The sequence below is a fragment of the Sminthopsis crassicaudata genome, chromosome 3, assembly GCF_048593235.1.
Source record: "Sminthopsis crassicaudata isolate SCR6 chromosome 3, ASM4859323v1, whole genome shotgun sequence".
NCBI classification, from domain to species: Eukaryota; Metazoa; Chordata; class Mammalia; order Dasyuromorphia; family Dasyuridae; genus Sminthopsis; species Sminthopsis crassicaudata.
In genome coordinates this window covers 439,786,543-439,802,244 of record NC_133619.1, presented here as the reverse complement: position 1 = coordinate 439,802,244, position 15,702 = coordinate 439,786,543, and the positions used below count along the sequence as shown (strand labels likewise).

General features: G+C 36.3%; 1 protein-coding gene across 6 annotated transcripts in view; it reads left to right on the top strand.

Moving 5' to 3' along the window:
* The window catches only part of RAPGEF4 (Rap guanine nucleotide exchange factor 4), a 336,971-nt gene that overhangs the window by 72,180 nt on the left and 249,089 nt on the right, over positions 1–15,702 (top strand). For 3 of the 6 annotated variants that reach the window (XM_074303106.1, XM_074303103.1, XM_074303109.1), the window contains exon 1: positions 7,075–7,568. The exons of the other annotated variants lie outside the window; for them this stretch is intronic. In XM_074303106.1, the coding sequence (XP_074159207.1) occupies positions 7,557–7,568 (12 nt within the window). In that variant the 5' untranslated portion in view covers positions 7,075–7,556. Of the gene's footprint in view, positions 1–7,074; positions 7,569–15,702 lie in introns of those variants that run through there. 6 annotated transcript variants of the gene reach the window in all.

The window sequence follows — 15,702 nt, the reverse complement described above, 5'->3', positions numbered from 1 at the left end:
AGAATTTTCAAAATTGTGCCATTTAACTTTTACCCTCAGTGCAAATGGTGGTGTAACTCCAGGATTGTGATTTCTGATCTCTGTGCTAGAAATAAGTCACATAATGTCAGATCACAGCTCCTCTGCAAGAGATGCTAAAGAATCCTTGTTGAATGAATTTTTGGTGACTATTAGGATTCAGATGCCAAATGGTGAGAATTAGGGTTCTTAAATTATTCTTGGTTTAAAAATGAATATGTTCTAATTATGTCTTATTACTTGCCTATCAGTTAAGATTGAATTTTGGGGTTCCCTTCAGGCTACATTATGAGGAAGACATTATTTATGTATATATATTATGAATATATGTTTATATAAACATATATTCATAACTCCGAGAGTGGCCTTAACATCAATTTGGAGGAATTTAGAAAGGATATAAATAGATTAGAACAAAAGCTGGGGTTTTTAGTTTTTCATAAGCTGAAATGGCAAGTTATATAGAAAGCACATATGCTACAATAAATCAGATAAAAGCACTTGAAACTACCTAAGTCTTCTATAATATTCCAGGACTGCTTCATGAAATCAGTGCCATGACATCTACAAACAGGCATATCTGGTTCCCTTTTCTATTTGATCTTTTGTATAGGGGATCTTCCTCTAACAAATATATATGTATATACATATATGAAACACATTTCATGACTTCTTACATATGAATCAGAATGGGAAAGGGCAAAGTAATTCAAATCTCTGTGTGTGTGTGTGTGTGTGTGTGTGTGTGTGTGTGTGTTCTGTTCACCCCAAAGGGCAAGTCCGGGAGTACTGGGTAGAACTTTACAAAAGGAAAATTCAGGCATGATGCCAGAAAAGATTTTCTAACCATTAGGGCTGCCTCAGGAGGTGATGGGCTCTTTGTCAATGGAAGTCTTCAAGCAAAGGCTGAATGACTATTTATCAAGTATGTCATCATGGAGATCCCTTTCAGACTCTGAATGGACTAGATAGTAATCAAAGTCATTGAAAACTCTAAAATTCCGTGATTCAATTATTTACCACTCTTGGTGTTGCTACTCAGAGGATCATGGAATCATATTATCTCTGTAGTTATATCTATCAAAAAAGCTTGTATGCTTTTAACACATATGTTTAGCAGACTCTATGATCATTTTTGTATTGTGTTTTTCTCTATTAAATCTCTAATCAAACAAAAGGGGTGCCTCAGATAGTAGAGATGTTCCTTCAGAGGAAGCTTTCAAGCAGAGGCTAGATGACCAGGTTCTGGGAATGTGACAAGAGGGATTCTTTTGCAGGGGTGAGTTAGAATCAGAGCTTCTTAAATGGTTTCCACTTGTGAACCTTTTCATCAAAGACATTTTTATGTAATCCTGGGAATATATATATATATATATATATATATATATATATATATATATATATATATATATATATGTATATATATACATATATATATACACATACATATATATATATTTATATATATATATATATCAAACATTTATTGATAAAAATCATAGTTTCATGATCCCCACATTTAGTTATGAGACCATATAAGGGGTCATGAACTACATATAAGAAGTTGGGACTAGATAATCAGAGTGAAGTCTTCTAATTCTGATATCTTTGATCAATGTACAGACTGCTATTTTTTAACACTACACTGAATTCGTAGGACAATGTTTCCTTTTCCCATTCTGATTCACATATCATAAACTGAGACATGTTTTTAGTTGGTCAACATAATTTCCTGAGTACAGATAAACATTCAGGGTGTAAATATTTGGTCTTCTGATCACAGCTTCTGAATAGTAGTATTTGTGGCTATGCCCTAGTTAACATATAATGAAAACAATATGTCAGAGGAAATGCTGGCCAGGCTAAATCTGGAGTATTGGGTTCTGCTCTGGGTACCACATTTTAGGAAAGACATGAACAAAGTGGAAAATGCCTAGAAGAACAGAACCAGAGCAGCTTAATGGTCTTGAATTCAAGCAAGATGAAAACCTTTGAAGGAACTAGGGATGTTTAGCCTAGAAGAGAGAAGACTTTGAGGGTAGGGAAAGGATTTGATTGTTGTCTTTTGTATTGGAAGAATATTAGAAGTATTAGACTTGCTTGGCAGTTAGCTTATTGTAAGAACATTTTTTTCTTGTCCTAAAATAAAATGAACTGGTATACGATAAAGGAGGGTTCTCCCTTATAAAAGGCTCTCAAATGGAGGATCCATGATTTCTTGCCAGAGGGGATTCTTTTTTTCATGTCTTAGCCACACAGGTCCTATGCTATCCTGAAATTCTGTCATTCTGAGATTTTAGGGCACAATTATATTTAGAAAGTCTGTTCTTATGTTACAGACATCAAATTTTAAATATTGCCTTATAAAAAGACCTCATAGTTGCATTTTTATCACTTTTTTATTTCCAAAAAAATTTAGATACTCAAGAATACTTAGATCTCACAAGAATTTCAAATTTATGGTATATGTAGAAGGTTCTTTGGCAGAATCACAGTGCACAGTATTAACACATAGATAAACAATTTCATGTTAGACCAGTGCCAAAATACTTTAATCCAAATATATCTCAGACAATACAAAAGATAATTTTCTTACTTATCCTTTTATAGGTCTATGAACAACTACATGCTGATCCTATATTCAGTATGCTGATTCTTGTTTTCAGTTTATATATGCAGTATGTGTAAAGTTTTTAAAACAACAAAAAAACTTATTAGCTCTCAGGCCATTTAAAGCCTAATGTAGGGACAGTAAGTCAGGAAGAGAACAAAGGAAACCCTGATTTCTTGTCCATTGAAAACCATCCTGCTTTACACATATTGGAAGGGATTTTATAGAATTAGATAATGAATCACTTTTATATTTATATATCAAGAGCTACCATTAATCAAAAATACCCATAATCTTGGATCAAATATTAATAACTGCTTTAAGACTCCCAAGCCTATACTTAACTTCAGCACTTTGTCATTTAACTTCCTTACTGATGGTATAAAGTGCCACTGGTTTCACTGAGTTTAAATTCTTATTGTCTCAAGAACTGAAAATGATATGCGGTAGCTTTTAATATTAATTTTCTACATGTAATTCAAGGGCCTGACTACTGTCTCCTGCTTTTCTGTGATAGTATTGAAAATGAGATGTTTCCTTCCCCTGTTATATATTTTAATAAGTATTAATATCAAAGATGAGTGAAAGGAGTAAAGTATTATTGACTAAAGCAGAATAAATTGCCACAATTCACTTAAGCTAAGAAAAGGTGAACTGACCTTAAAGTAAGGCTGCCTAATGCTGCTAAATAGGACCATAAATTGGAAGCTGAAATAGGGAAGGAGATAAGGGAAGACAATTTTTATTAGCAAAGAGTCTGGGAACAGGAAAGGACAATAAAGAAGTGAAAAGGATAATTTGCATCATGTGAGAATATTTATTTTATTATATTAATTGATAGAAACAAATGGATTATAGCTCCTGACCAGGGGAGAGGGGATGTACATGAGAGGGTGTGTTAGAAAGGTTCTGATTTTATTTACACAATTTTATTTACACAATAAAAACAGTATAAAACAAGGCTAATTGAACTAGCATTGAAAACTTTCACAAATTCTCAGATCTTATCTGCTTTTTAAATGAGCACAGGGAAAGGCAGTGGGAAAAATGTGTTTAATAGAAAAGGGATCTTCTAGGTCATCAAGTCTAATTCCTTAATTCCTTGATTCCTAATTTAAGGTTAAGTGATTTGCCTAAAGTCAAACAAATAATAAATGTCAGAGGTGGCTATCATAGTAAACCCCATGCTCATCTCACCATTACCATGCTTCTTTTTTTCATATGTAGAGTCATGAAAGCTTCATAAACTCCTTCTACCAACAATTCTCTGATTTAGTTGATAAACCCTAGGGAGTTGTCTGGGGTAGGTAGAAGAAGTCACTTACTAGGATCATAACAACCAGTAAGGTCCAAGAGTGGAATTTCAATCCAAGTCTTTCTTACTTCAAGCCTTGTAATCTATCCCCTTAGCTAATACATTTTCAGATAACAGTCATTCTAATAAACATGGTTATTTTAATTGGTCATGGGGAGAAGTTAAGAAATAAAGCTTCCTTTGTCAGAAATGACGTGTAAATGATTACACAGAAGTGACTCTATGGCCTTAAAGAAATCTATTTTTCTTATACTCCCAGTACTTTGAATATAAGAATTCTGCCTGATTTTTCACAACCTGAGAGCTATTCTCAATGCTTCACTCTTCCACATCCCTCATGACCAATCATTTAACAAGTCTTACCAATTTTGTCTAAATAACATCTCTTATATTCAACCTATTCTTTTACTCTGTGACTATCCCTCTAATTTAATCTCCTATCAACTCTTAGCCAGTTATTTCTATCACCTCCTATTTAGACTCCCAGGATAAGGTCTTTCCTTTAATTTATCCATCATAGCTGATAGCTGATATTCTTAAATGCTAACAACTTTTTATTGCCTTTAAAATAAAATACAAACTCTTCTATTTGTCATTTAAAGCTCTCCACAATTTGCCCCAGCCTTCCTTTCTAGATTTATTCCTTCACACACTCTATGTATGGTTCAGCCAAATTGGCATAGCTTTTGTTCCCTGTATCAAACATTTCATTTTCCTCTTCTGTGGCTTTGTATAGTCTGTCCCCTGGGCCTGGAATACCCTTTCTTCTCTCTGCTACCTCATATAATCGCTAATTTCTTCAAAGTTAATCTCAGATGCCAGCTCCTTGAGAGGCCTATCAGTCATTAGAGCTGCTTCTCCTACCTGAAAAATTTACTTTGAATTTAATTTGTCTGTATTTTGCATTTATTTATTTATATGCATGTTGTTCTTCCCCCAAATAGAATATAAGTTTCTTGATAGCCGGTAGTGTTTCATTTTTCTCTTTTTTATCAGTGTCTAGCACAGAATTTGCCCTGTAGTTGATAGGAGCAGTGGATTGTGCAGTGGGCAGACCTCAAACACAATTCTATTTGCTTCAGTTTCCTCATCTCTCAAATGATCTTGAGAAGGAAATGGCAAACCACTCCAGTGTTTTTGCCAGTAACAGTTGTAACCCAAATGATATTACAGAGATGAACCTTACTGAAAAGGACTTAACAACAACAAAAAAATGCTTTTTGAATGAAGAAAGGAATAGTGGGCAGAAATAGTGCTGAAACTTTTACTGTAACATGCCCTTTTAGAAAGGATACATCTTTTAAAAGTTTATATATGCATGTAAAAGAGCATACATACATGCACACACACACACACACACACACACACACACACACACACACACTCACTCACTCACACACTCCTTCATTTCTTTCTGGATGTCTTTTTCTACTTAGTCACAGCAGCCTTACTCACTTGGAAGACGACTCCATCATTGTGGCTTCTAGCTCTCTAATTTCTTCTAGGAACCTCTGTTTTAAAGGAAGTGCCTCGGCCAGTCACATTTATTCCATTCTTCTCAGGACTCTACAGCTGATTGAATAAATATTTTTCTCAATATATCCCTACTTGGGTGTCTTCTCCCCATCTAACCCCCATGGATATTTAATTTCCTTTTATATATTTTCTTCCCCTTTTATAATGTAAGCTTCTTGAGGACAACTTGTACATATATTATCTGTACTTCGTATAATGCCTGGCACATAATAAATACTTAATAAATGCTTGATGACTTGACAAGCCCACAAATAACCTTTCAAAAGCCTGTAGATCCTATATGAGCAGGCATTTGTCAGGAATTTGTCACAGAAAATACAAATACATAAAGTTCTTTTTTATTTTTTAAAAATAATAGCTTTTTATTTTCAAAATATGTGCAAAAGATAGTTTTCAACATTCACCTAGTCAAAACATTGTGTTCCCAGTTTTTCTCCCTTCCTTCTCACCCTCACCCTCTTCTGGACAGAAAACAATCCAATATATATATAAAACACCTACAGTTCTTCTATATATGTTTCCACATGTATCATACTGTATAAGAAAAATCAGATAAAAAATTTAAAAATGAGAAAGAAAAAGAGAGAAAGCAACATCAAAAAGATGAAAACACTATGTTGTGATCCACATTCAGTCCCCACAGTCCTCTCTAGAATCCTGCAGTTGGCTCTCTCCATCACAAGTCTATTGGCATTGGTCTGAACCACCTCCCTGTTGAAAAGAGCCTCTTCCATCAGAGTTGATCATTACATAATCTTGTTGTTGCTGTGTACCATGTTCTCTTCATTCTACTCACTTTACTTAACCTCAGTTCATGTAAATATTTCCAGGCCTTTCTGAAATCATCCTGCAGACAATTCTTTTTTAAACCAGCTCCTGGTGAGGAACTTATCAATATAGGTTGGAATTGCAACCTTCCTTGCAATTTATAGTCCTAGGCACCCTGCTACCCTGAGATTTTAAGCAACTGGAGTCACACAGATAGTTTGTGTCAGAGACAGGAAACCTGAAGAAGTTAATACAAAAAGAAAATTTTGTAAATAACGTAATATTCAGGGAAGGGAGCTAAGTCTCCTCCAATGCTCTTTAACACTCCATTTGGAACTATATTTCTCACAAACATCTGTTCTTGCTCACGTAGGAACTAGTTCTGTTACCTTTCTCTGCCTTTCAAAATCAAATTTTTAAACCATGAAATTTCTTAAAAGTGCTTGAGGGTTTTATTGTTTTGTTTAATGTACTTTGACAATTTCTGATAACCTCACAATTATATTATTAGAAGTAGACTTTTAATCAATCAATACGTATTAATCTACTGTGTTCTTGGCTAAGTCATTGGAATACAAGGATAAACTATGAAACAAGCCCTACATTTTTTTCTGATTATAAAGAACTGATCAACTTAACTGCTGACAGGTAGCCTACTTGTAGCATTCACATATGACCCAGTATCATGATATATAAGTTGGAGAATATAGAAGATAGAGATTAAAATCCATCTTCCTTCCATAGCAAATGCCTACTCATATAGCATCTTTGGGCTTCTGTAAGGTTATTTCCTAGCTCAGAAAATTGCATCAAAAGGCTAAGAAAAACATATCCAAAAATAAACATAAAAGCCAAGATTCCAAGCCAGGAACTCTGGCCACACACATCCTGTTGGGCTGCTCTCTTGCCTCGCCCCTCAGAGTCCTGATCCTTTCAAACCAAGCGGAAGCCTGGCCAGATTATTTGTCTCCTATGTCTACTCCAAGGGTCTCTCACTGCTCTGTCCTCAGACTCTACTTCCTTTTCATTAAGTGACAAAATGATTCAAATCCAGAAAGGAAGGGAGTGAAATTGTTGGGAGGTAACTGAAAAAAGAAAAAAAAAAAGAGGAAGTCTCTTCCTATTGCCACTGACCACTTTAGCTTCCCTGGATAACACATAAGCACCAGTTTCCTTTTCATGGACTGAGATAATGCTAAGAGTTAAGAGTTACTAAGAGGGAATCTACTATGGAGATAGATTTTGCCATCCACATCAAGACTAGGGCTTCACTGTGCCTCTGACTGAGAGTCAGCAAAAGGAGAACGTATGCTCTACAAGGTCAGAACTCAATTTTTTATTCTTTTTGGGGGGAGGCAGGAAAAACATGCAACTGATTACATGTATTGTTTGAGAAATTGCATTTGAAATTTCTGCATTTTTTGTCTACTGGGTCTGAGCAATGATACTCTGAAATAACTTCTTTTCACAAATCTTAGAAAGCACTATTTTTAATGATGGGGGATATAGTGGTTAATGAAATAGTCTTTCCCTGTCCCATCCTTTTTTTGGTAGAAAACAGAGAAGTGTCCACAAATAGCTTTTTAAAAATAAATATCAATATTTAATTAGTCACTTAATTCATTTGAATGGCATATAATTTTAGAAATGAACTTTGGTCAAAGGAACAGATTAGATGCTATTATAATTCACCTTCTGCTTGTCAGTGGGACTCTCTCCTATGGTTCTAAGACAGTGTGTGTCCTTTAATGTATTAGGAGTTCTGTTTTTTACATTATTTATAGTTTGAAGCCCTAGACCTTCTCAATCTGTGATCTCCTCATCTTTCAGAAGATCATCAGGGGAGTCAGGACAGATCAAATCAAGACTCTGGGAAAGCCCAGATGTTGCACAGCACGGCTGGTGGTGGGGTGTTGTAAGATGTGACTGGCTTTTTTGCATTGATGTTAAACCTGAGATGCCTCCAGGGTAGCAGGGGATAGTGTGCTGATGATCTGGCTGTCTTTGAGTTCCTCTAAACAGAAATTCTGAAAATATGCTCAGCACAAAAATTCTGTCCATTGACCTCTTTCCCATGAAGCTTTTTACCCTTCAGATTCATCTGGTGGTATATGCTTCACTTGCCCTTTTACATAGTTGATCAGTAAATGGGAACTGATGCTACTCGTGGTATTCTATCCAAGACAAATTTGTATTGCAACCACAAGCTAAAAGAATTTTTACCTGGCTAATTACTTTGCTGTAGGGCATCTCCCAGGGCATTGTACTGGGCAACCAAATGATAGATAACTGAAATAGTGCCCTCATCCTCGATACTGTCCACAGAGGAAGGTGATGAACACTGGTGAATCTGTGGTCTGACTAGCTGCATGGATGGAGCATGGAACCCTTGATCTGATTTCTCATGCATAAACATGTGGGTAACACACAGCTCTGATTCCAAAGGCTCTTTGTGGAAGGAAAGGAGGTCATGTTCATGATAAAATCTCTAGTCCATATATATTTTCAGATTATTATAAAAAATTAGCTACAGAGATTAATCCTAATATTTCCTAACTTCCTTAGGTCAACATTCCTCCAATCAAGGAAACTCATAGAAAAAAGCAAATAAGATTTTCAGGAAGAAACTGTGGTATGAACTTAGAGGAACATTGTGGTTATGGGACTTTCCTGCTCTCTCTTTGTCCCTCTGTTTCTGTGTCTTTTTTCTCCACCTCCTCTCTCTACCTTCCTTCTCTCTCTCTCTCTCTCTCTCTCTCTCTCTCTCTCTCTCTCTCTCTCTCTCTCTCTCTCTTTTCCCCCTCTCTCTGTTTCTCTCTCTCTCTTCTTTCTCTCTCTTCTCTCTGTCTCTCTCTCTCTATGTCTCTCTTTCTCTCTCTGTCTCTGTCTCTCTGTTTCTCTGTTTCTCTCTCTCTGTCTCTCTCTGTATCTCTGTCTCTCTCTGTCTCTCTCTTTCTCTCTCTGTGTCTCTCTGTTTCTCTCTCTGTCTCTCTCTCTCTCTCTGTCTCTCTCTCTGTCTCTCTGTCTCTCTCTGTATCTCTGTCTCTGTCTCTGTCTCTCTCTCTCTCTCTCTCTCTCTTTCTCTCTCTCTTCTCTCTCTCTTCTTTCTCTCTCTTCTCTCTCTTCTCTCTGTCTCTCTCTCTGTCTGTCTCTCTCTGTGTGTCCTATCTCTCTCTCTCTTTCTCTCTTTATCTTATTCTTTTCTTGTCTTTCCATCTCTTTTTCCCTTCCCCTCTTCATCTCCCCATGTTTCCCTCCAGCCTTTCTCTCCTTACTTCAGCTCTTCCTTGTCTTTATCTTCCTCCCCATTCCATTCTGACCACTGGAACTCCACCATTGAAAGGAACTCTGGTTCTATTCCTGAATTAGAGTATCTTGTACTGAGAAACAAACAGAAAGAAATCTGGTTGCAGTATTTGTTCTTTCAAAATTGCTTTAGGAATGTTCTCCCAAAAGGATTTTGCTGACCTCAGACCAAGTAGGCATTTTGAATGGAATGGGAAGATAGAGACCAAACCAGTAAATGGGAGTCTGATCATGTAAAAGGAATATTGATGTGGTCTGGTGGTCTGGACAGACGCAAACATCTGTTTCTGGCTTGGGTCAATCTTGCTCCATGACTTTTCTGAAGGCATCTTTCTTGGTTAACCGATGACAAAATGTTGGTCCTAATGATTGCCTATCCACCTGTAGTGTTGAGAGTTAACAAGATAATATTGGTTAAACCTCTAAATTCAAAGAACTATTTCTACTTCTTTCTACTCAAAAAACTCCCACCCACAAAAACTGTGCATATAAATGAAGAAGGAAAAAATTGAGAAATCTGTGCTGCAGCTGACATCATGACAAATGGAAGTATTTGAATGTTTGACAGGTACTTGGAGCAATTTCTTCATCTTTTGCAATGATGTGGTTTGATTATCCTCAATGCTATTGGAAAGTATTTTGAAGCTGTCAAATATTGCCTAGCATTCTTTGCACTCTACCAGGGATTTGTGAGTGTGAAAGGTGTTTGTTATTTGCCAGATATGTATAGATTTCTCCAGCTCATTTTTCTTTTCTCACTCAAAAATTTTATTTTTTAATTGGAGTTTCTGCCTGATCTTAGTGACAATATCTTGATTGTCAGATCTGACAGAGGAATTTATTTAGGGCTTTATTGATGGTTGCCTACCTACTGGCAATTGTACAGAAACTGGAATCCAAGGACCTGCTTCTTGGTTCTGCTAATAACTTACCAAATGATTTTAGACAAAACATTCCACTGTTCTGGGTCTCAGTTTCTTATTTTATAATGACCATATCAGATTGCATGATTGCTAAGATGCTTTCTAACTCTGAAACCTGTGACTCTATCTAATCTGATTTAAGGGTATTGATAAATGTATTATTCCCTGTCTAAAGTCTTTCTCGCTGAATTTAAGAGTTTCAAATTAGGTCTGCGGTAACCCCTTTTAAAAGTTGAATGCCATCATGAGGGAGAAACATATTAAGTCACAGATACTTGAGTCTAGATTTTTTTTATTGTTCACTCATATCAATTGTATCTGACTCTGTGACCCCATTTGGGGGTTTTCTTGGCAAAGATACTAGAATGGTGTATTGTTTCCTTCTCTAGCTCATTTTATAGATTGGTACCTGAGCCAAACAGGGTTAAAGTGACTTGCCCAGGATTACATAGCTATTAAGTGTCTAAGTCTGGATTTGAACTGAGGTCTTCCTGACTCCAAGCCTGGTTCTCTATCCACTGTGTCTGCTAATTGCCCTTTATTAGATATTAGTAGACAATCAATTATATACAGATTTTATATAATGGAAGTTACATAATGTAACATATATAATATACTAATAGAGTATAGACTACAGAGATAAAATACTAAATTGGCATAAAGGAAACTCTTGTTTTATTGCTGTCTTTTGTTTTTAATCACAATTACTTCCAAATATGTAGCTCTACTCTCTTCATCTAACCAATGAGCCTTCCCTGTAATAAGGTAAAAAATGGTAAACTCAACTGACCCATTTGGCATCTTATGCAAAATTAGGAGAGGCCTTTTTTGATAGGAAAGAAGCAAAAAACAGAGCATGGGACTCTGCTAAAGGCAGTTGATTCTGAGCTCAGCTTTAATAATAATTAACATTTATATAGATAGCACTTATGTGACAGGTATTGTACTAAATGTTTTATATTTCATATCTCAACAACCCTAGGAGGTAGGAACTATTATAATCCTCATTTAAAAGATGAGAAAACTGAGGCAAACAGCTTGTTTGACTTGTCTAGACTTATACAAATTAGTTCTGAGTCTGGTTTTTGAACACAGGTTCTCCCAGTCCCCAGTCTCTATATACTGCACTATTTAGTTGTTCAAAAGACACTGGCTCCTGATTAAGGGGCAGTACTGTGTGGGGAAGGAGTGGCTAGACGGTATAACAGATAGTTGTATGGGGCCTAGAGTCAGGAAGATTCATCTTCCTGAGTTAAAATCTGTGTCTAGTACCACATCCTGTTCTGTGTCCAGTCACCATGGTGGACTGCATGCAGTACTGGAGTCAGATACTTATTAGTTGTCTGACTCTGGGCAAGTCATTTAACTCTGCCTCAGTTTCCTCATCTGTGAAATGAGCTAGAAAATGAAATGTCAAACCACCTCAGATTCTCTTCCAAAAAACCCCAAATGGGGTCACAAAGAACAGGACAATATAAAAAAAGATTGAACAATCAAATAGTGTGAGGGAAGCACTAAAAAGAGGACACATTTTATTGAGGGAGGAAGGCATGAAAGAAATCCCTGTTTTTATAGTTTTACCTAAAGCAAGCTCACTTTGTGTGAACTTGTTTGTGTGACTCACTAAAATATGTTAGTTTAACTAACTATGTGGCTTTTGCAAGTAATGTTTTTCATTGAAATAGAGAAAGATAAAGGCTTATATAACTGTGGGGCGGTCAATTTCTTCAACTGTAAAAATGAAAAGGTTGCAGTAGATGTCCTTTGAATTCCTTTTCAGTTTTCAATCTTTGATCCAATTATCTATATCTATCTCTATGTAGAGATAGATATATAATATGGAAAAATAGAAGGAGCTGAGAGAAGTAAGAAGTATAGACACAATCTTGGGGGTTGGGTTTTGCCACAATGAGATTTTCCTCTTTGAGAGGAAAAGTACATAGATTGTTATAGCGCAGTCTCTGCATTGACAAACAAATAAAATTCATCCTACTTCATTTAAAATGAAGCCCCAGACATTGAGCTCATCTACCTTGCTGCCTTTAGAGTGGTGCTAAGTGTTTGAGACCATATTTGAACTAAGGAAGATAAGTTTTCCTGACTCCTGGTCTGGCACTCTATCCACTATGGCACCTACCAGCCCATTGGCACTAATATTGTCCCCATTTTACAACTGAGGAAACTGTAATAGAGATTGAGTATCTAGAATCACATAGCTAGTAATGTCTGAGGCTCCATTTGAAGTCAAACCTTCCGGACTCCAGGCCCAGCACTCTCTCTACAGCACTGTTCCGACATATTTCTAATGAACACACCTGGGCTTGGACCATTTTTTTTTCCAGAGGCCACCCTTTGTCTTATAGAATCATCTATTGCTAACAACTCATTCTTGCTGCTTCTGTAATCAATCTGTCTGGCAGGTGATGCTGCTACCGTCACCTAAAGATCTCCAGGATGTTTGAACTTACAAAGTCAATTGCTTAAGGAAAAAAAAAACACCAATGAGATAAGGACTGTAGATGCAAGCTCATTCAGCTTTGACCTCCCAATTCTAGCTGCACATGTGATTACCATAACGTCTTTCTGGAGAAGTTCTTCTCTTAAGGCTTAACACTTACTGGAGTTTGTGACCTGGAGAACAACAACTAAGAGAAATTCAGCTCTCCTTTGAACAGATACAAGATCCGTGCCCCCCAAAAGGATTAAGAACTCTTGATCCCTAAGAATTCTACTCTACTAAAACTCCAGATTCCAAGTATATTCTTATCTAGAAAAGTATGCACTCTTTTCTGAGGAGAGGAGTTATAGGCAGGAGAAGGGGAGAGGGCTACAGGTATCAGAATTGCAATAAAGACAGGAAAATCCCATTTTAGTTTGAATCCCAAAAACTACATTTCAAGTATCATGTTTCTTTCTTTCTTTTTTTTTTTTTGTTTTTAATTTGTCCAAACCTATGCAGTGCCATGGAAAGAATATTGACTTTGGAGTCTAGAATTGTGGGTCTGAGATGATTATTACTTATGTAACTTTGGGCAATGTATTTAATCTCCCTGGGCTACAGTTGTCTCAATTATAATATGAAAAGACTAGATTACATGATTACATGAAGTCCCTTTCAGTTTCTAGATCCATCAGTTTAAGTCCTAAACTTTAGGACACTCCCAATGGGAAAATTCCTTTCCTGCAGATTCTCTTCTATGACAGTCTTAAGAGTTTTCAGGGGACACTGAGAAGTTGAATTGTTAAAATTTTATAACTAGAACATGTGGCAAAGGCAAGACTTGAATCTAATACTTCCTGATTCTGAGATTATTCCTATATCCATTATGCTATCTTGCCTCCCATACGCTATATAGAAGAAAATTTTACCAATCCCTTGCTGTTACTAAGTATTCCATAATGCTTTATGAATGGTAACAAAAATGTCATTTTAGACAATATATTAATTTTAGGAAACACTACAATGTTAAGATTCTTTTAGGCACTGGACTTTTCATAGAATTATGGAGCATAAATTTAGAGTTAATTTAATTTTTTGTTTTATTTTTAAGACACATGAAAGAAAAAAAAATTGTAAGACTTTCACTTTCTCAAAGTAGCTATAAAAATAAGTGCTGTAGAGAGATTTTCTTGCACTTTTGACCTTTTAATGTAACCTAGCTTATCTGTTTTGCTACTGAGATCACATTCAAAAAGTTCTCAGCAAATTGAAGCCATCAATCAAGACTACCCATTTCAACACTTAAAGGCCTTGCAGTTTCATGACAATGGATTCTCCCTTTATGAATGCAATTCAAGAGCTTGCTAGTAGAAATTCATGGTCTTTTGAGAGTTTTATTGTTGTTGTTCAGTCATATTCAGTCATTAGACTCTTCGTAAGACTATTTGAGATTTTTGTGTTTAAGATACTGGAGTAGTTTCCATTTGCTTCTCTAGATCATTTTGCAGATGAGGAAACTGAGACACCTGGAGGTTAAGTGAGTCGCTCAAGCTCACATAGCTTCTAAGTGTCTGAAGCCAGATTTAAACTCAGGAAGATGAGTCTTCCTAATACTCTGTGCACTGTATCACCTAGCTGCCCTCATCTGAGAGATACCATCACTAAAAAATGTATTGTTCTACAGCCAGTTTGGCGGTGAGTCTCCTTGAATTTAGGATGGCCTGTGAAGGCAGGTATGTAGTATATTAGCCAGCCAGGACTTGGTGCCCTTTGGGTAGCCATTAGTAGCCCTGTCAGAGTTGACATTCTACCAATATAACCTTCCAAAACACAGGGTGTTTTGAGGCTATGAAGAAGCATTGCAGAAAACTTACAGGGTCAGAGTTGACAGAGTGAAGCAGAGAAGCTTGTATGGCTCCTTGTCTCAGAGTGCTGCTGTCACAGCATTGCTCTATCGCTGCTCAAATTCAGACAGTGATACTTTTTTTTTTTTACACAAATGACTATAACTTTATGAAACTGCCCTTTGACTAATTAGTAGACCTGTCTATCACAGTTTAACTCGTTCTCTAGCATTCTTTTCTGAAGAATATTTTAAAAATTATTTTAATGGTCATAACTTTTATTAAACTAAATTAATTCCACAGGTTGATACCAACATTCGTGTTGAGTTTATTTTCTCCTCCTAACAGGACCTCCTCTTATAATAAAGAGAAGAAATTTTGGAAACTACTTTGTACAAACTAAAAGCATAGCAACTGTATCTGGAAATTTATGTGTTCTGATAGCCCTAGATTTAGTCAGAGGTCTTAGGGTTCTCCTTTCACTCTCATTCGGACCTCAGACATTACTTTCCATCTCTATGGACCTTGTAGTCCTCATAAATTGAGGACTGCATATCAGCAATGTGAGCTGCTGCAAATCATGTAGATTTTAGGTGCTACGGGCAACTATAAGTCAATAGACATTTATTAACAGACAATAATAATATAATATATTATCTATATTATAATAGACATGTACTAGGCACTGAGCTAAGCAGAAAAGCATCAGACAGTCCCTGCCCTCAGAGACAATAGGTAAAGCAACAATGGTCATAAAAGAGTACACAGCATCAGTTGGGGAGAATCACCAGAAAGCATTATAATGAAATGGATCCAGAAAGGCTTTCTATAGATGTTGCAATGATAGGAGTTTTGTTACCTCACCTCACCCTCTATCAGTAAAATCCCACGTCCAGATCCTTATTCTGTATATAAAGCATTAAGATTTGCAAAGTAGTCGG